Source organism: Hemibagrus wyckioides, linkage group LG08, assembly GCF_019097595.1.
Source record: "Hemibagrus wyckioides isolate EC202008001 linkage group LG08, SWU_Hwy_1.0, whole genome shotgun sequence".
NCBI classification, from domain to species: domain Eukaryota; kingdom Metazoa; phylum Chordata; class Actinopteri; order Siluriformes; family Bagridae; genus Hemibagrus; species Hemibagrus wyckioides.
Genome location: NC_080717.1, coordinates 3,918,729 through 3,939,185, shown reverse-complemented (window position 1 = coordinate 3,939,185; position 20,457 = coordinate 3,918,729). Strand labels below are relative to the sequence as shown.

The 20,457-nt window shown below is 37.1% G+C and overlaps 3 protein-coding genes across 3 annotated transcripts; all 3 read left to right on the top strand.

Annotated features, from left to right (window-relative positions):
- The first annotated feature begins 1,805 nt into the window (after positions 1–1,805).
- LOC131357859 (uncharacterized) lies at positions 1,806–5,198 on the top strand. Its single transcript, XM_058397207.1, has 6 exons — positions 1,806–1,942; positions 2,309–2,650; positions 2,788–3,123; positions 3,217–3,336; positions 3,902–3,951; positions 4,070–5,198. Exons 1-6 carry the CDS (start codon positions 1,876–1,878, stop codon positions 4,196–4,198), a joined length of 1,044 nt encoding a protein of 347 aa, XP_058253190.1. The 5' UTR covers positions 1,806–1,875; the 3' UTR covers positions 4,199–5,198.
- Positions 5,199–8,533: 3,335 nt separating this feature from the next.
- On the top strand, positions 8,534–10,501 carry LOC131357882 (uncharacterized). Its single transcript, XM_058397239.1, has 5 exons — positions 8,534–8,849; positions 9,355–9,570; positions 9,691–9,795; positions 10,126–10,169; positions 10,253–10,501. The coding sequence occupies exons 1-5, from the start codon at positions 8,639–8,641 to the stop codon at positions 10,376–10,378; spliced, it is 702 nt and encodes a 233-aa protein (XP_058253222.1). The 5' UTR covers positions 8,534–8,638; the 3' UTR covers positions 10,379–10,501.
- Positions 10,502–17,607: 7,106 nt separating this feature from the next.
- LOC131357869 (uncharacterized) lies at positions 17,608–20,099 on the top strand. The gene is made up of 6 exons (XM_058397222.1): positions 17,608–17,662; positions 17,761–18,108; positions 18,840–19,055; positions 19,166–19,270; positions 19,600–19,643; positions 19,727–20,099. Exons 1-6 carry the CDS (start codon positions 17,620–17,622, stop codon positions 19,850–19,852), a joined length of 882 nt encoding a protein of 293 aa, XP_058253205.1. The 5' UTR covers positions 17,608–17,619; the 3' UTR covers positions 19,853–20,099.
- The last annotated feature ends 358 nt before the right edge of the window (positions 20,100–20,457 follow it).

Genomic DNA, 20,457 nt, shown 5'->3' with positions numbered 1-20,457 from the left:
CATAAGTCAGAGATAGAGGCATCAGATATTCCTAAATCTTTGGAGGAACCTTAAAGGGTCTTGTAGAGTTTTAAGGGATGTCCAAGAATTCTTTTTAATTTTAATGGCTTTTTACCTTCATAAAAAAAGAAGCTATGAGAAACTATCACCAACAAATAAACGCTGTTATGTATGTGGACACCTGACCATCACACCCATATGTTTGCTTGCACATAGCTGGAAGCACACAATTGTATAGAATGTCTTATGTGTTGTACTTTATTATTTTAATTTCTCTTCACTGTAACAAAGAGGCTCAAACAGTGTTCCAGCATGACAATGCCCCTGAGCACAAAGCACAGAGCTCTATGAAAATATAGTGTGGAGGTTAAGGTTGGAGAGGAAGAACTCGATTGTCCTGCACAGAGCCCTGACTCTGATTCAATCCCACTGAACACCTCTGGGATGATCTCTCTAATGCTCTTACACAAATCCCAACAGTCACACTCTAACATCTAGTGGAAATCCTTCCTAGAAGTTCAACAGTTATATGAATGTTACGATCAGTTCTCCACATACTTTAGTTCATTTAGAACATGTGGACAGCTGACCATTATAACCAAAAGCCAATTCCCTTGTGGTTGAATGCCTGTTTAAAGCTCCTTAAGAACTTTATATTTAACTTTAACAGTTAAAAGTTTCCGATGGCAGCAGGAGCGGGAGCTTGAGCAATGAAGGATGGAAGTTTATGGGCCTCAGGTTGACCTCAGGGTCACTAATTTTTAATGTTCAATTATCCACGAAGTCTAGTGAATTGTACCTCCATCAGAAAATATAAGAGAAGCATGTAAAGATACCACTTTATTCCCAACAACAATCCCTGCATTTAATTTAGCAATCACATTTATTCAATATAGCTTATAAGAGGCAGAATGCAAAAAGAATGCAAGAAGTGCAAGAAACAGCTAGAAAAGCCAAATATTTACAATAAAATAACAAAAAATCAGTGAACGCATCTATTTATATTTTAATAATACGTACGTCCCACGGTGTTTTATTCCTCCTATACCACAGCAAAGGTCCAATGAGGCCATTTCTCTTATTAATAGTGTTTAAAAACATGAATAAAGAAGAGACGAAGGTCAAAAACACAAGTGCTCCTGAGACGAAGTGGCTTATTTTTTTTTACTGAACAAATCAATAATAAAATTGAAAAAATACTGTTACAATTAAAATATTCATGTTATGGACCATGATGCAACTGGAGATCAGTACCTTGTTCTAACCTTCTATATTAATTAGTAAACTGATTAAATACTGAACCAGGTTTCACTTTTGCCTTATTTTTATCTCCTGCTTGACATTTTTTTTTTTAAATTAATGCACTTTAAAAAAAAATTATATTTTAAATAATAATATTAATATTATTTAAAAATACATTTTAAATAAAGCGTACAAATAACAAAATCACCCTATTGTCTGTTTTTCTTTACTTTATCTGAAATATTTAAAAAAGTATATATAAAAAGAAAACGTAATCATGTCAATTTAAATCATATAAAACATTATATTTTATTTGGTTTATTAGGTACATCGATCTGAAAACAACAACACCGTCCACTCCCACAAGTCACAAATCTATATTTCCTGCTATGGGTATATAAAACAGTAAAAAATCACAAGGCACAGAAAAAAAAAAATAGGAAAATGCTAGCTATACATTTTTTTCTCTGTAATGAAATCCAAATTTGAAGAGCATGAACAAAACGTCTGAGGAGGAGCCACAGTATAAAGCTTTCTAGATTGTAAGTCTGTGATGTCAGAGCTTCACATAAATTTTTTCCACTAAGTGAGATGTGCTCAGTTTGATCATCTGACAGTACAGTAAGTGAAGACATGCTGTACACAGACCCCAGACTGAAGATGCTGATGTGGATTACAGCGATGCTTTTTAGTAAAACTGGTAAGTGTGGATCCTTCAAAATGTTTCTGATCATATGTATTTTTCTGTAGTTACTTCTAGTTCTACTTTTTTTTTTACATGATCTTAAATGCTATTAAATATATTTTACTTTTTATATCTGAAGTTGTTCCTAAACTAACATATTTACAAAACACACAATACAAATACAATTTCCTACTGAACTTTGGTCTCTGGCTGCACTGGAATTTGATTTTATAAAGCACATTGCTAATATTAGTAATAATTACTGCTAGTGTTATCTCATGTTAGTCACAATATTATACAAATCTCTGTAAATGACTGGAAGAATAAAGATTTGAATAAAGCACATTTATTCATGTTTCATTCTTTCACAATTTATGTTAGATTCTGCGGAGATAAAATACGTCTCTCAGCCTGATCCATTGATCACTGCTGATGTTGGTGATAATGTGACACTGCACTGCTTTAGAGTGGGACAAGAAAGCACAGGAGCTATTGTTTGGTATAAGCAAAACATTGGACATGAGCCTCGTGTAATGATTACATTTCAACACGAGCCCAATTACGAAGATGACTTCCGGCCTCCAAAATTCAGCATCGGGAGAGATAAAACAAACTGTCATTTGAAAATCGCTAACGTGGAACCATCAGATGAAGCCACGTATTATTGTGGACGTCGAAAATTTTTGACAGTGTTTGGAAATGGGACATTTTTATCAGTGAAAGGTAAGAATTTTTTTTAATTGATTCCCACTGTAGATGGAACTACTCTCAGAGCTGCTGTTATAGAAAATTAATCATGTGAGTGTGGCATAAAACATTGTATTTGACAGCATTTACACCACCGATATCACACTAACCAGGTAATGAAGATGTAAATGTCATGGTGTGGCAGCGCGGCGTGTCAGACTCGGTTCCTGCAGGAGCCTCAGTGACTCTGCAGTGCTCGGTTCTCTCTGAGAGCAGAGCAGCAGAACTCCAAGTGCTCTGGTTCAGAGCTGCTCCACCACAATCCCATCCTCAAATCATTTACACTCATCACAACAGCAGCCATCAGTGTGAGAGCGGCTCTTCTACACACACCTGTGTGTACACCTTCACCAAGAACATCCTCAGCCTCAATGATACTGGAACTTACTACTGCGCTGTGGCCCTGTGTGGGAAGATCATATTTGGAAATGGGACACGAATACAGCTGGGTAAGGAGTTTGAGGTTTCATCAGTAAACCAGAAGGTTTCTTTATCTACATGTTGTAACACTGTTAATTGTTAAATTATTTACTGTGTGACAGAGAGATCTGTGGATCCTGCAGTGATCTGCCTCGCTGTTGCTTTAGGAGTGTGCGTGATTGTGATTTTCGCTTTAATCTTTGCTCTAACCTATGAAGGGACAAATGGCGATCAACACATGGGTAAGTCTGCATTGTATGTAAATATTACAGGGCCAAAAATTACTTTTTCAATCATAGGCATTTGGTCCTCTCGTTGCTGTTATAATAACCTCAACTCCTGTTTTCTGGAAAGACATTCCACTAGAAGTTGTAGCATGACTGTGTTCATTCAGCTATAAGAGCATTAATGAGATCAAACACTGATGTTGGGATGTTGAGGATGATCCAGTTCCAGTTTATCCCAAAGGTGTTCAGTGGGGTTGTGTCAGAATCAGGGCTCTGTGCAGGACACACAAGTTCTTCCTCTCCAACCTTAACATCCACACCATGTCTTTAGGGAGCTCAGGGGCTTTGCACATTTGTCATGATGGATCAGTGATTGAGCCTCTTAGTTCCAGTGATGTAAGATATGATGATGTAGTGATGTAGATATACTGATCTGGTATGAAGTAAAGCCACCTGTTTTATTCCTTTTATAATACAGTAAGACGTTTACATTTCAGAAAATTTCACAAACATTTTTAAAATCTATTTATGAAGAACCAAAAAATCTGACCATAAACAACTATCATGTCTCCCTCTAAAGATACAGTGAGACTCAATCAATGTTCTGTGACCCAAAAGACCCTTGACCAGGTAAATATTCGACATGTGTGAGTACATTGGTTTTTAAATGGACATGCAATTTGTTTTGGCACTAGGAGTATAATCATTTCGATTTTTGTCTTTTGTAATCTTACATCCATTCCTACAGGACTGTGACATTGTGGAGGTGAATTATGCTGCCGTACAGTTCAATGAGAGGAGAGCCACAAGAGGAAGAGTAAAGAAAGAACAGCAGAATATTGTATATTCTGATGTGCGAGGTCTTTCTATAAGTTAGATTTAATTATGAAAAGAAAAGTCTTACTTTTTATGAAAAGACTTAGTATTAAAGGAATGTGTGTGTTTTGTTTTGGTATACTACAGCAATTTGCAATTTGTTTACCATTTTTTAATTGTTGCTGTTGCATCTTTGCATCGTTTCTTACTTTAACCATCAAAAAGCAAGACACATGTGGTCACACTAATGAATAAAAAAAAACAAAATAAAAAAAAAAAATATATATATATATATTTGGTAACTATTGAAGATAAAGAAAGGCCTTATATCTAAGAAATGTATTTGTTTAATTAATATTATTATTATTCTTTACAAGGTTTCTTTGCTGAAGGTTTTGCCTTTATATGGAGATGCATTGAAAGTAACAGGGTTGAATGTAGAATTAGCAAATACACAAAAAGAAGTGAAGTAGCATTGATGATAATGGCATAATGGTATTAAATCTTTTTTACCAGGTACACTGGCGTTCCATACTGCCAGCAGAATGGAAATGGACATTTTCAATAAATATTAACAAACAAATTATTTTCTGGCCATAAGTCTGATATAAAATGAGTCAGGACTCATGTTTGTTTTCAGTGTGAGACGTGTGTTTTTCCCTTAGTTGGATAACCTTACAAAGAATTTTAGCTGCTTATGAATAAGCACATGGGGCATCACAAGAGAAATGGGTTAGATATCGTCATTTACTCTGAGGACAGAAACATTCGTGTGAAAGCTGAAAGCTGTGTTTGTTTGTTTTTTGGAACTTTCCTCTAAATATATATTACCCCTAGTAGGCTAGGGCAAGACAGAAATACTTACGAAACACTACAAATTCTTAATGTCCTGAATGTCTACTTTCATACAAGCTTCAAGTTAACCACCACTGTGGAGTGACATGATGAAGATATTTAATGCTGAACATCAACACAACAAACAGACAGAAATTCCATTTTTTGGCCTCTGGGAAAATGAGTAAAAGCCTTTCTTCTTCTTCCTCTTTTTAAAAAATAAATAATAATTATATGCAATCTGCCATTTGTGTCCGAGAGTTTTATTTTCAAAGTGACCTGGTGAAATAATATTACAACATCTCTGAAAATAAAGAGAAAAAAGATGGATGATGCAACTTCCTGTTAAACATGCCACTTCTGGAATATTCCAAATATTATATTATAAATATTATTTTATTTAATATTATCGTTATCTTATATATTGAGTCATAATAGAGAACTTTTGTTTCACGAATGAAATGTTAAATGGATTTACACATTAACTACTCTAGCCTGATTCCTGGTTTCTGGTCAATGACAATTTAGGTGTGATTTTTAGTTTAACATGCGTGCAGTATTTGTAAATGAAATATCACTAGGACAAAAAATGGACTTCAGGTAATCACACAACTGCTGCACACTGCAGAATACTGAACATTATAGAACTTTCTAGAATAAATAATATGCTATATTCACACTAGTGAAGTATGTGCAGACAATAAGAGGAGAGAGAGAGAGAGGGAGAGAGAGAGAGAGAGACGCTGATGAGGTAAGCAGTACATTCTTTTAACCTCATGTTCAAAGATAAATCTGAAAGTTATTAAGATGGTTATGTGTCTGTGTGTGAGATTGTGTGAATGTATAGAAAATAAAATGTATACCACTCACTTTACCATTAGACCACAGAGAAGGAGATACGGGCAGGACAGAAAAGAAAGAAAAAATAGACAAAAAATCATAAGGGGAAAGGAGTCGAGAGTTAAAGAGTGGAAAGATAGAAGTAAAATATAGACAGGTAGATATAGAATTTTGATATGTTTGATACTGAGATTATGACCTGATGATAGATAAACCGATCAGCCATAACATTATGACCACTGACAGGTGACGTGAATGAGACTGATGATCTCCTCATCATGGCACCTGTTAGTGGGTGGGATATATTCGGCAGCAAGTGAACATTTTGTCCTCAAAGTTGATGTTAGAAGCAGGAAAAATGGTCAAGTGTAAGGATTTGAGCGAGTTTGACAAAGGGCCAAATTGTGATCACTAGATGATCAGAGCATCTCTAAAACTACAGCTCTTGTGGGGTGTGCCCGGTCTGCAGTGGTCATTATCTATCAAAGTGGTCCGAGGAAGGAGCAGTGGTGAACCAGCAACAGGGTCAAGGGTGCGCTCCAACAGACGAGCTACTGTTGCTCAAATTCCTAAAGAAGTTAATGCTGGTTCTGATAGAAAGGTGTCAAAATACACAGTGCATCGCAATTTGTTGTGTATGGGGCATCTCCAAATCTGCAGCTCTTGTGGTGTGTTCCCGCTCTGCAGTGTTTAATATCTATCAAAAGTGGTCCAAGAAAGGAATATTGGTGAACCGGTGACAGGGTCATGGGCGGCCGAGGCTCATTGATGCAGATGGGGAGCGAAGGCTGGCTGAAGTCCAACTCAACAGGTGAGCTACTGTTGTTCAGATTGCTAAAAAAGTTAATGCTGGTTCTGATAGAAAGAAGTCAATATACACAGTGCATTACAGTTTGTTGTGTATGGGTCTGCAGACCAGTCAGGGTGCCCATGCTGACCCCTGTGTACCACCGAAAGCACCAACAATGGGCACGTGAGCATCAGAACTGGACCATAGAGCAATGGACAAAGGTGGCCTGGTCTGATGAATCACGTTTTCTTTTACATCACGTGGATGGCCGGGTGTGTGTGTGTGTTGCTTACCTGGGGAACACATGGCACCAGGATGCACTGTGGGAAGAAGGCAAGCCAGCGGGGGCAGTGTCATGCTTGGGGAAATGTTCTGCTGGAAAACCTTGGGTCCTGCCATCCATGTGGATGTTACTTTGACACGTACCACCTACCTAAGCACTGCTGCAGACCATGTACACCCTTTCATGGAAACAGTATTCCCTGATGGCTGTGGCCTCTTTCAGAAGGATAATGCGCCGTTCCACAAAGCAAAAATAGTTCTGAAATTGTGTCCACAAAGTGCCGTTGTGGGTGCAGGTTATCATTCCAGTCAAGCAGGAGCCACACTTGATTCCACCTTTTTAACCTCCTACAACCTGGCGTCCTCATATGAGGACATCACATTTTTGGTTGTGTGTACCATAATACTTAATTCTTTGTAACTGGAACCTGTTGTACACAAAAATAAGTGGCTTCATGTTCAAAGATAATATCTGGTTATTATGTTTATTGGTTCCTCCTATTCCCAAATATGTAGAAGAAATCTAAAATGCAAGCTCAGGTCTTAGGAGATTAATCAACTGAGCTTAGCTTTCAGTAGACTCAGGTGTGGCTTCTGCTCAGATGGAATGAAACCAGGCAGCCAAACCACCCCTTTGGAGATAAGGTTTGATACCCCTGATCTACACTATTGTGAACTAAGTGGATGAAATGGTGAAATGTGGTTAAAAAACCTCCACTAAGATAAACAATGATCTTTATTAATTTTCTTTATTACTGATTTGAGTGGACTGATGTTCAGATGGACCCCCTGCTTAAAGTTATACTATACTGCAGTGAGGGTTGAATGGTTTGAGGCTTCAGTATCAGGTGCAGTACAATGTATATTATATTGTGGGCCTCTGCATGAAGATGTAACAATAAAACAAACAAAAAAATACACATTTTCCTAATACACATGAAAATAGCTTGTGAAGGTGATGATGAAAAGGTCTAAATTGTTATTTTATATTTAGATTTAATCTTAAAATCTTAATTAATTAAGTGGTCTTCGTGCCTTTATAAATATAAATGTTTGACTTTGCTTCACATTCTTCTTCATATTTCTATTTTTGTGATGTTATAATTGTATCTCATAGAACACTCATAGGCAGGAGTACAAATAATTAAGAAACAAAGTCAAGCAAAATGTTTTTTTTTTTTGTTATTTCATGCCAGACTTGTGGTCAACAAAACTGTGGTACAAAAATAGAATCATGGTTGAAAAGGAAATTTAGCTCATGACTTGAAGCAGCCAATCAGATGTAAGCATTCAGAACAAAACACTCTGCGCTTTCAACATTCGGCCACTTTTCAGACTGATATTTCACCTCTGAAGATGACGACTCTGTGGATTCTTGTCTTATCTCTGAACATGATAAGTAAGAGTTGAATAGTTTTAATAAATATTTAGAAGATTTATATATATATACATATATATATATATATATATATATATATATATATATATATATATATATATTGTAATTCATATTTCATTTTATTTATTTAAATACATTTATTCATTTAAATAAAAAAATTAAATTTCATAAATGTAAATGAATTTAAATGAATTATTTTTTTATTTCAATTATTTGTAGCTCCAGCCCAAGCTGTGGATTTTTCCAGACCATCGTTTCTCTCAGTGAAACCTGGAGAAGGTGTTTCTCTTCACTGCTCATTTGGACCTGTTCAAACATCGGAAAGTGTGTTCTGGTACAAACAGAAATTTGGAGAAATGCCTCAATTAGTGGGAAAAAGATTAGCGTATGAGGATATTGACATTTCTGAAGAGTTTAAGACGTCAGGATTTAAAATGGATGTGACTGATAAGAACATTTCTCTGACAATTCCACGTATTAAAAAAGAAGATGAAGGACTTTACTACTGCGCAGAAAGTTTCATGGACGATTTTATATTATCCAGTGGAACGTACTTGGCTGTAACAGGTAAATCTACACAGTTTGTTCAGTACACACTGTCAGAAAAGACTTTATGAACTCCCTATATTAAACTGACTTCATAAATAATAATTTAATACATTCCAGAAATGTTTAGGATTTTTTATTTATTTGCTGGTCTGTAGCACTTTATATTTTTATTTTTGGTTAATAAACTGTATTAAAACATGGGCACACTAGAGGATATTGGGAAAGTTCATTGTTTAAGATTTTATTTAAAAATCACAAAACATTTAGGACCAGAAGAATGATTTTCATGGGGTTTTCTTTATACTTCCTAACGCACTGGAACTGCGGCTTTGTTGAGATACAAATTCTGAAGAAAAACTAACAACACCAAAAATTTCCAGTAGTGCTGTCCAGTCTTTGACCATGTCACATGAAGAATTTACTTATTTTTGTTTACTTTATTTTTGCTATCAAACAAACTGTTTACTAGTAAACATGAATGAAAACTTCTGAGATCTTATGCTGTCTATATTACACTGAACAGGTAATGGAGATGTAAAAGTGTCAGTGTTGCAGCACGGCATGTGGGACTCGATCCGGTGTGAGAGCGGCTCTTCTACACACACCTGTGTGTACAACGTCTCTAAGAATATTCTCAGCTTTAATGATACTGGCACTTACTACTGCACTATGGCCCTGTGTGGGAATATCGTATCTGGGAACGGGACACCAGTACAATATGAGAACGTTCCAAAACTGGGTTGGTAAAATATATGTGTGAATGTTATCTAGGTTTCACCAACAACAAAAATTGGATCTGCATTTTTTGTCTTTTTGTCTTGTTAGTCAATTATTTTTAAAATCATGTTAACACGATCAGGTCCTGAAGTGATCTACCTCACTGTAGCGGTGGGCGTGTGTGTGGTCGTGATCTTCGCTCAAGCTTTTATAATCTGTAAAGTGAGGAACTGTGAACAATCTAGAGGTGAGCCTGGATTACACAGAAGTGTAAATTATTTACTGTACTTGTGGGTTTTCACTTGTAGTCTACCTTCTGATACAATGATAAAACTTTTAGATTCAGTCAAAATAAAAGCCAGATGAATAAAACCTGTTGGAATTTATTAACTACTATAAAAGTTTTGAGCACAATTTTTTGAAAATGTTATTCCAAATCCAAAAGTATTCACACCATCAAACACGACCCATATAAAAAATAAAAGAGATAAAGATCAATACAAATTATTATAAATACTGACTAGAATGAGAACAAACACAGAAAACCTATGTGTTAATATATTTCTTCTCTCCACAGTGAGATCTCAGAAATGTTCTACAGTAGAAAAAACATCCAATCAGGTAAATCATTTTAAATTGATTCTACACGCTCTAATTAACAAACTACTGCAATCTAAAATGAACGTTTGTGTTCGTTCCCACAGGGTCGTGATGCAGAGGAGATGAATTACGCTGCTTTACATTTCAATAAGAGGAATACCAACAAAATGAAAAGAAAGGGCGAAAAACCTAAAGATTGTGTTTATTCTGAAGTGAGACATGCTACCTAGAATACTTTCTACTACAGATATTTAATCTGTTTAATTTATTAATTAGTTCTGGTTGTAATATTTACTTTTCAGAAGTAAAGTTTATCTCATGCCCAGTGATGGCTGAGTGTGATATTAGATCTGAGAGGTAAATGTGATCTGTCATATCTAATTCTTTCTGTGTGAAGATCAACAAAGCCACCAAACATGTAGTTATGATGTTTAGTGAGAAATAAACTACACACTTGTACTAGAAGATTTCTTTATATGCACACTGGAACACTGATGTATTAATACCAGAGTTGTGCACAAGGTTGAAACTCACTTCAAGTAACTTCAAGTGTTTTTAAGATTTAGTTTTGTATATGTTAAACTGAACATTTTCTGCTTCATTGCTATCTGCTGTGATTAACGATGGACGAAACAACAATTTTGTTCTGGTGTTTATGCTGCAAACATTTATATATACACACATAGGCTTTTGAGCAAACTGTATTTTTTCATTTTATTTGGTTAAACATCATGAAGTGAATTCATGGAATCAGAAATTCTAAGTAAGTAATGGGTTGAAGGGGCATGCTGTGAATAAATGGAGTGTTTGTGACTTATTTTAAAGCTAGAAACTTGAAAATAAGTAAATGCATCACCAAACGTGTATTCATTTTAATAAAGACTCATTTAGAGTCATATTGCAATCTGATAGTGGATCATGAAATTACCTCACAAAAAATTAAAGAAAGAAATTCACACAAGTTAAGCAGATCCAAAATGTGATAAAAGATCAAAGTCTGAGATTCAATTACAGAAACTGGGTAAAATCCAGATACTTTGAAACCAGTGAACAAACAAATGTCTATGGTCTATTATAAAGGTGTAGGTGCGATTAGAAAAAGGTGTGCTTGATTAGTAAGTGTGATAACCTTACACAGAATTTTAGTGGTTCAACAAATTTTAGCTGCTTATAAACAAGCACTTGGGGCATCTCAAAGAGCAGAAATGGATTTGATATCATAATTTACTTTGAAAATAGATAAATTTGATCAAAGTAACCTGGTAATATCACTATCTCTGATAATAAAGAAAAAAAAAAAAAAAGAGACTATTCTTTGATGATGCAACTTCCTGTTACACATGCCACTTCTAGAATATTCCAAATTTTATATTAGAAATTTGATTATATTTGATATTTGTCACAAATCACCAGTCTGGAACAAACTTGCAGTTTAAACCCCGTGAAGTGTATGTTTATTAAGCACAACGGAGAACGGGTGGAAAGCATAGGATACTCAGCCCAGCATGCAGTGCCAACCGGAGAATGGAGGCAGCAGACTCTCTGGAGGGAGAAGGAGGAACAGGTGAGATGAAAGGTTTAAGGGAAACGTGAAATGTGGGGTGATTTTTGTAGTGTGAGGGAAGCTGAAGTTCAAAAGGTGAGAGGATTAATCTGTTTAGTGATGAGGAATGGACCGATGAATTGGGGGCTGAGCTTCTTGCAGGGCTGGTGCAGTCAGATATCCCTAGTGGAGAGCCAAACCTTTTGTCCTGGTTGGTACTGGGGTGTGTCTCTCCTGTGTGTGTCTGCTAGCCGCTTGTGGCATCTTATGGCCTGCTGCAACCTCTGATGGGTTGAATTCCAGACTCTCTCGCTTTCCTGGAACCAATGTTGGATGTACTGTGGAAGGCTTCTCTGACTAGGGGAACAGTGGTGGTTGGTACCAGAGTATGCACTGGAAGGGAGTGAGACCTGTGGTAGGGAGTTCTTTGCATATTCGGCCCATGGAAGGAAATGGTGCCAGGAGTTCTGTTGGTTGTGGCAGAAGGTACGCAAGTATCTACTGATCTCTTGTATCTTACGTTCAGCCTGACCGTTGGACTGGGGGTGATATCCAGAGGTCAGGCTGACTGAAGGCCTTCCAGACTCGGGACACGAACTGGGGTCCCCTGTCTCAGACGATGTCCTCTGGGATCCCGAAATTTCAGAAGAGGTGCTGGAACAGACTTTCTGCAGTTTCTAAGGCTGTGGGGAGACCTTTCAGAGGGTTTAGGCGGCAAGCCTTAGAGAACCGGTCTACTGCCACCAGGATACAGGTGTGACTGTCTGAGGCAGGCAAGTCTGTGATGAAATCCACCCCTAGGTGTGACCAGGGTTGTTGAGGAGTGGGTAATGGGACCAATTTGCCTGATGGGAGATGCCTAGGGGTTTTGGCCATGGCACACTCCTGGCAGCCCCTGACGTACCTTCTGACATCTGATGATAGACCAGGCCACCAGTACCTTTCCTGTAGAAGTGAGAGAGTCTGATTGATGCCTGGGTGCCCAGTGCCCAGGGAGGAGTGAGCAGACTGGACAAATCCAAGTATGACTTCTGAGGTGGATCTCTCCAGAACCAGGAAGTGTATCTTTTCTGACTGATAGGCCCCACAAAGTGACGAATCTTCCCCGGTCCTAGAGGACGATCGGTGATGGAATGGATCCGGTAGTGAACAGGGTTCATGCCTCTCGAGGCCCATTTGGCAGCAGAGAGATGAAGTTTCTGGCTGACCCAGAGTCAAGGAGTGCGTGAACTGTAACAGAATGGGTGCCAGTAATCAGTTCTACGATAGAGGTGAGTGGTTTTAAATGATTCAGATGATATGAAATTGCACTCACCATGGGGCGTGCTGGACGAATGGAACATGCCGGCAGCGCATGTCCCGATTGGCTGCAGTACAGGTAGAGACAGCATTGTCTTTGCATGATAATCTTGAATGATCCACCTGCATGGGTTCCGAGTCTGGTTCTGGAGAGGGGAAGTTCTCTGGTCGGCAGTGGAGGTTCGGGGAGTGTTGAGTCCATTGGCCTTCCATACAGCGCTTCCTGCGTTCAGAGCCTCGAATAGCCTTTTGTATGAATAATTCTAACCCAATGGAGTCATCTACAGTAGCCAGTTGCAGACGTACTGTAAACCAGGTTCTAGTCCTTGTCTGTAGGTGGTCAGCAGAGAGCTCTCATTCCACCCACTGGCAGCAGCTAGAGTTCTGAATTGTAACGTATAGTCATGAATTGAGCTTTTACCTTGCTTCAGATGGTATAATTGTTCACCCACCGCAGCATCTCCAAGCGGTTTGACGAAAACTTCTCTAAAGTGAGCAGTGAATAAGTCCAGGGATTGGAGAACCAGGCCAGTCTGCTGCCAGAGGTAATCGGCCCAACAGAGTGCTCTACCTGTGAGAAGAGAGATGAGATCTTAGCTTTATCCATTGGATAGCGGTGGGGCTGCATTTCCAGTGCGAGTGAGCACTGAAGCGGGAAGCCACTGCAAGCTTCTGCCGAGCCAGAGTAGGGAGAAGGATTGACCATGGGACAGGCAGAGCACGCAGTTTCTGGGACAGGTGGTGCACGGGTTGCCACAGTGGGTTGCGCTGCGGCTGTGGGCCGAGATGCGGCGGTTTCCTGAAGTGCAGGGTCAGCGTACGTTGGCTCCATGCTGTTTGTCTGTCTGGTCTTCTGTCACAAATCACCAGTCTGGAACAAACTTGGAGTTTAAACCCCATGAGGAGTATGTTTATTAAGCACAATGGAGAACGGGTGGAAAGAGGAAAGTGTAGGATACTCCAGCACACAGTGCTAACCGGAGAATGGAGTTAGAAGGAACCAGGAGAAGTCCACATTGGGGAAATGTGGAGCTGGAGAAGGGAATCGGAGAGGAGAAAAGGGAGAGCTGAAGAAAGTTAGTGGAGTATGCTAGACCGCGCCGCTTTAAACTAGTGCTAGTAGTAGTAGCAAGTCAGCATCTACATGTGAGACCAGACAAAGAAAGAGTGAACTCGTGAAGTTTAAATAGGGGAGTGAGCGTGCTCAGGAAACAAGCTGCAGGTGAACTTAATTAAAACTCAGGCGAGTGAGTGCGCTGGCGAGGAGTGGAGTCCGGCGTGCATGTGACAATATTATTGTTATTTTATATCAAGTCACTATAGAGAACTTCTGTTTCAAGCATGAAATGTTAAATGGATTCAAGTTATTCAGCTTATTTATCTAAAAAATGGGCAAAGTTTCTGGTCAATGATAATTTACATTACCTGTGTTTTCTGCACAGTATTTGTAGATGAAGCACTGATTAGGTGTATTCCTTAGTTTATTCCTGTAGTTTTTAAATGATGATTTCATTTATTAAGGGAAAAATAGCTGTCTAGACCTGCCTGGCACTACGTGAAAAAGTAATTGCCCCCTAAATCTAATAACTGGTTGCGCTACCCTTTGCAGAAACAACTGCAATCAAAAGTTTTTTTGCGATGTGGCAGAGTTTTTCACATCCTCTGGAGGAATTTCGGTCCACTCTTCTTTGCAGAATTGTTTTAATTTAGCCACATTGGAGGGTTTTCAAGCATGAATGGACTGTTTAAGATCATGCCATAGCATCTCAATCAGATTTAAGTCTGGACTTTGACTTGGCCACTTTAAAACCTTAATTTTGTTTTTCTTGAGCCACTCAGAAGTGGACTTGCTGGTGTGTTTGGGATCATTGCCCTGCTGCATAGCCCAAGTGCACTTGAGGTCACAAACTGACAACCGGACATTCTCCTTCAGGATTTTCTGATAGAGTGCAGAATTTATGGTTCCATCAATTCAGCAAGTCGTCCACATCCTGAAGCTGCAAAGCAGCCCCAGACCATCACACTACCACCACCATGTTTGACTGTTGGTATGATGTTCTTTTTATTAAATGCTGTGTTGGTTTTATGCCAGATGTAATGGGACACACATCTTCCAAAAAGTTCAACTCTAATCTCATCAGTCCACAGAATATTTGCCCAAAAGTCTTGGGGATAATCAAGATATTTTTTGGCAAATATGAGACAAGCCTTTGTAATCTTTTTGATCAGCAATGGCTTTTGCCTTGGAGTTCTCCCATGGATGAACGTTTTTGCCAGTCTCTTTCTTATTGTTGAATCATGAACACTGGCCTTAATTAAGGCAAGGGAGGCCTGCAATTCTTTAGATGTTGTTCCGGGTTCTTTTATGACCTCCTGGATGAGTCGTCATTGTACTCTTGGAGTAATTTTGGTAGGCCGGCCACTCCTGGGAAGGTTCACCACTGTTCCAGGGTTTCTCCATTTGTGGATAATGGCTCTGACCGTGGTTCGCTTAAGTCCCAAAGTCTTAGAAATGGCTTTATAACCCTTTCCAGACTAATACATGTGAACTATTTTGTATTTTTTTGTATTTTTGTATTTATTCTCATCTGTTCTTGAATTTATTTAGATCACAGCATGATGTGTTGCTCTTTAAGCATGCTTCACTTTGTCACACAGGTACTATTTAAGTGATTGCTTAATTTAACAGGTCTGGCGGTGATCAGGCCTGGGTGTGTCTAGTGAAATTGAACTCAGCTTTCTAAAATAATGTGTTTAATCACATTATGGCATTCTTTCATGATTTAACAGGAAAGGGCAATTAATTTTTCACATAGGGCCAGGTAGGTTTGGACAGATTTTTTTCCCTAAATAAATGAAATTATCATTTAAAAACTTTATTTTGTATTTACTTGCATTATCTTTGTGTAAAATCTTTGTATCTTTGTATTAAAATTTGTTTGATGATATGAATCTTTTAAGTGTGACAAATATGCCAAAAAAAACAAAAAAAAACAAAAAAACAGGAAGGGGGCAAAAACAGCACTGTACATAGGAATAATATTTATGAAATGCATCAGTCAGGATTTAGACCTAATCATAGCACAGAGACTGCACTGGTTAAAGTGGTAAATGACCTGTTACCGGCCTCTGATCAGGGTTGTGCCTGTTTCTTCCTTCTCAGAAACACTCCTGAGAGAAGAAACATGATGTCACTTCATGATTCAGAAAAACTAGTTCATGCTTTTGATACCTCTAGGTTTGACAATTGTAATGCCTTACTGTCTGGGTGTTCCAGTAGGAGCATGAACAAGCTCCAGTTAGTCCAGAACACAGCAGCTAGAGTCCTAACAAGATCCAAGAGATATGAACACATCGCTCCTATCGTATCCACACTGCATTAGCTCCCAGTCAAATTTCACATTAATTATAAAATACTATTACTGATCTATAAAGCACTAAATGGTCTGGTGCCTAAGTGTACCTAAGCATTCTTTTGTTTTTTGTTTTTTATGATCCCTAGCCCCTACTTCAATCAAAAGGTGCAGTGTATTTGGTGGTTCCTCAAATAGCAAGGGCCACAGCAGGTGGCAGTGCTTTTTTTTTTTTTTACAAACCTTCACAATTATGGAACAACCTTCCAATTAGAGTTTGGGATTCAGACACAGTCTCAATGTTTAAGTCCAAGCTGAAAACACATTTGTTTAGTCAAGCTTTCAATGTGTTGCTTCTCTTAGGTAAAGGGGCAGATCTTCAAGGTTCATGGTCATAGTGTTTGGTGTACTGGGATGTTTTTTTCAATGCTATCACTTTACCACCCTCACAAGTCGCTCAGGTTTGATGACTGTGATTGTGAGTGGTTGGACGCTTTATGTCCCAGGAAGCTGGAATCAGGTGTAGCTCTTTGTTGGTTGGAGTGAAAACCTGCACCTACACGCCAATTTGGGGATAAGGTTTGATACCTCTGTTCTAGACTACTGTAAACTGAGTGGCCAAAAAAATGAAATGTGTTTAAAAAACCTTTACTAAAATTAGACAATGATCTTTATTAATCTTCTTTATTGCTGATTCGGTGAAGCTGATGATCAGGTTGGAACTTCTTAAAGTTATACTACACTGCTGTGAGGGCTGAATGGTTTGAGGCTTCAGTATAAGGAGCAGTACAATGTCTGTTATATTGTGGGCCGCTGCATGAAGATGAAACACAAAATATACATTTGCCTCATACACACAGAAATAGCTTGTGAAGGTGATGAGGAAAAGGCAAAAATGTTGTTTTATGTTTCGATCTAATCTTAAAATCCTAATTACTGGAGTGCTCTTTGTGGCTTTGTAAACATTAATGTTAATTTCTAACTTTCCTTCATGCTTGTCATAATATTTCTATTTTTGTCATGTTACAATTGCATCTCATAGAATACTCAGGCAGTAGTACAAATAATTAAGAAGAGACGTCAAGCAAAAATCTTTTTGGTTGCTTTGCTTTGCCTTAGACTTGTGGTGAACAAAACTGTGGTACAAAAATAGAATCATAGAGGAAAAGGAAATTTAGCTCATGACTTGAAGCAGCCAATCAGATGAAAGCATCAAGAACAAAACACTCTGCGCTTTCATCATTTGGCCACTTTTCAGACTGTTTCACCTCTGAAGATGATGCCTTTGTGGTTTCTTTTCTTATCTCTGAACATATTAAGTAAGTGTTAAATAGTTTTTAATAAAGCAGATTATATATATTGTAATTTATATTTCAGTTGATTTATTTATTTATTTATTTATTTTTATTATTTGTAGCTCCAGCCCAAGCTGTGGATTTTTCCAGACCATCGTTTCTCTCAGTGAAACCTGGAGAAGGTGTTACTCTTCACTGCTCATTTGGACCTGTTCAAACATCGAAAAATGTGTTCTGGTACAAACAGAAATTTGGAGAAATGCCTCAAAGAGTGGGAAAAAAATTAGCGTACGGGAATATTGACATTTCTGAAGAGTTTAAGACGTCAGGATTTAAAATGGATGTGACTGATAAGAACATTTCTCTGACAATTCCAAATATTAAAAAAGAAGATGAAGGACTTTACTACTGCGCAGAAAGTTTCATGGACGATTTTATATTATCCAGTGGAACGTACTTGGCTGTAACAGGTAAACCTACACAGTTTGTTTTTTAATTTTTAAGTGACTTCATAAATAATAAGTTAATACATTCTAGAAATGTTTAGGATTTTTTATTTATTTTCTGAGCACTTTATTTTTTTATTTTTGGTGAATAAACTGTATTAAAACATGGGCACACTAGAGGATATTAAGAAAGTTCATTGTTTAGGCTTTTATTTAAAAATCATAAAACATTTAGGACCAGAAGACAAACTCAGTTTTGATAATAATTTCTACATAATATTTCATGTTATTTATATTAACAAAAAATATTTAAAAAAAATGCTTGTTGCACAGTTAAGTCAAAGGTATTCAATTTAAAAGCAGAGTAAACTATTAACTATGAAAATGTAAGTAGACAAATAAGCAATATAAAATTTACATTTACATTTTTAAGATTTATTTATTGTTATTTCTATTCTCACTATGTAAAAAAAATTCAGTAGATGAGCAAGGTTGAAATCCCCAGTGTCTTTGGCCATGTCACGTGAAGAATTCACTTATTTTTGTTTTAGCACTTTCTTGTTTCAGCCAATCATATAGCAGCAGCACAAGGCATAAAATCAAATGTTTTTTGGATAAGGGCTCATACGACATACAGACCAAATCTTGTTGAACTTTTGTCATTTCAATTTGAAAAACATGATGCTTCATGTTTCATGTATTACAAACTAGCAAACAAATTTGAGATCTTATGCTGTCTATATTACACTGAACAGGTAATGGAGATGTAAAAGTGTCAGTGTTGCAGCACGGCATGTGGGACTCGATCCGGTGTGAGAGCGGCTCTTCTACACACACCTGTGTGTACAACGTCTCTAAGAATATTCTCAGCTTTAATGATACTGGCACTTACTACTGCACTATGGCCCTGTGTGGGAATATCGTATCTGGGAACGGGACACCAGTACAATATGAGAACGTTCCAAAACTGGGTTGGTAAAATATATGTGTGAATGTTATCTAGGTTTCACCAACAACAAAAATTGGATCTGATTTTTTTTTTGTCTTTCAATTATTTTTAAAATCATGTTAACACGATCAGGTCCTGAAGTGATCTACCTCACTGTAGCGGTGGGCGTGTGTGTGGTCGTGATCTTCGCTCAAGCTTTTATAATCTGTAAAGTGAGGAACTGTGAACAATCTAGAGGTGAGCCTGGATTACACAGAAGTGTAAATTATTTACTGTACTTGTGGGTTTTCACTTGTAGTCTACCTTCTGATACAATGATAAAACTTTTAGATTCAGTCAAAATAAAAGCCAGATGAATAAAACCTGTTGGAGTTTATTAACTACTATAAAAGTTTTGAGCACAATTTTTTGAAAATGTTATTCCAAATCCAAAAGTATTCACACCATCAAACACGACCCATATAAAAAATAAAAGAGATAAAGATCATTACAAATTATTATAAATACTGACTAAAATGTGAACAAACAAGAAAACCTATGTGTTAATATATTTCTTCTCTCCACAGTGAGATCTCAGAAATGTTCTACAGTAGAAAAAACATCCAATCAGGTAAATCATTTTTAATTGATTCTACACGCTCTAATTAACAAACTACTGCAATCTAAAATGAACGTTTGTGTTCGTTCCCACAGGGTCGTGATGCAGAGGAGATGAATTACGCTGCTTTACATTTCAATAAGAGGAATACCAACAAAATGAAAAGAAAGGGCGAAAAACCTAAAGATTGTGTTTATTCTGAAGTGAGACATGCTACCTAGAATACTTTCCTAATGTAATCTGTTTAATTGATTAATTAGTTCTGGTTGTAATTCTATCTATCTATCTATCTATCTATCTATCTATCTATCTATCTATCTATCTATCTATCTATCTATCTATCTATCTATCTATCTATCTATCTATCTATCTATCTATCTATCTATCTATCTATCTATCTATCTATCTATCTATCTATCTAATTCTTTCTGTGTGAAGACCAACATAGCCACCAAACATTCTCTTCATGTGTTTATGTTTAGTGAGAAATAAACTACACTCTTGTACTTAAAGTGTTCTTTATATGCACACTGGGACACTGTGATGTGTTAATAACAGAATTGTGCATGCGGTTGAAACTGGTTTTTGTTGTGCAAACATTTTTATATATATATAAATATATATATATATATATATATATATATATATATATATATATATATATATATATATATATATATAAATATATATGCACAAAGTTTTTTGAGCAAACTGTATATTTTATTTGTTTATATTTATGTTTATTATTTATTTATTTATTTTTTTGGTTAAACATCATGAAGTGAATTCATGGAATCAGAAATTCTAAGTAATGGGTCTGTGAAAG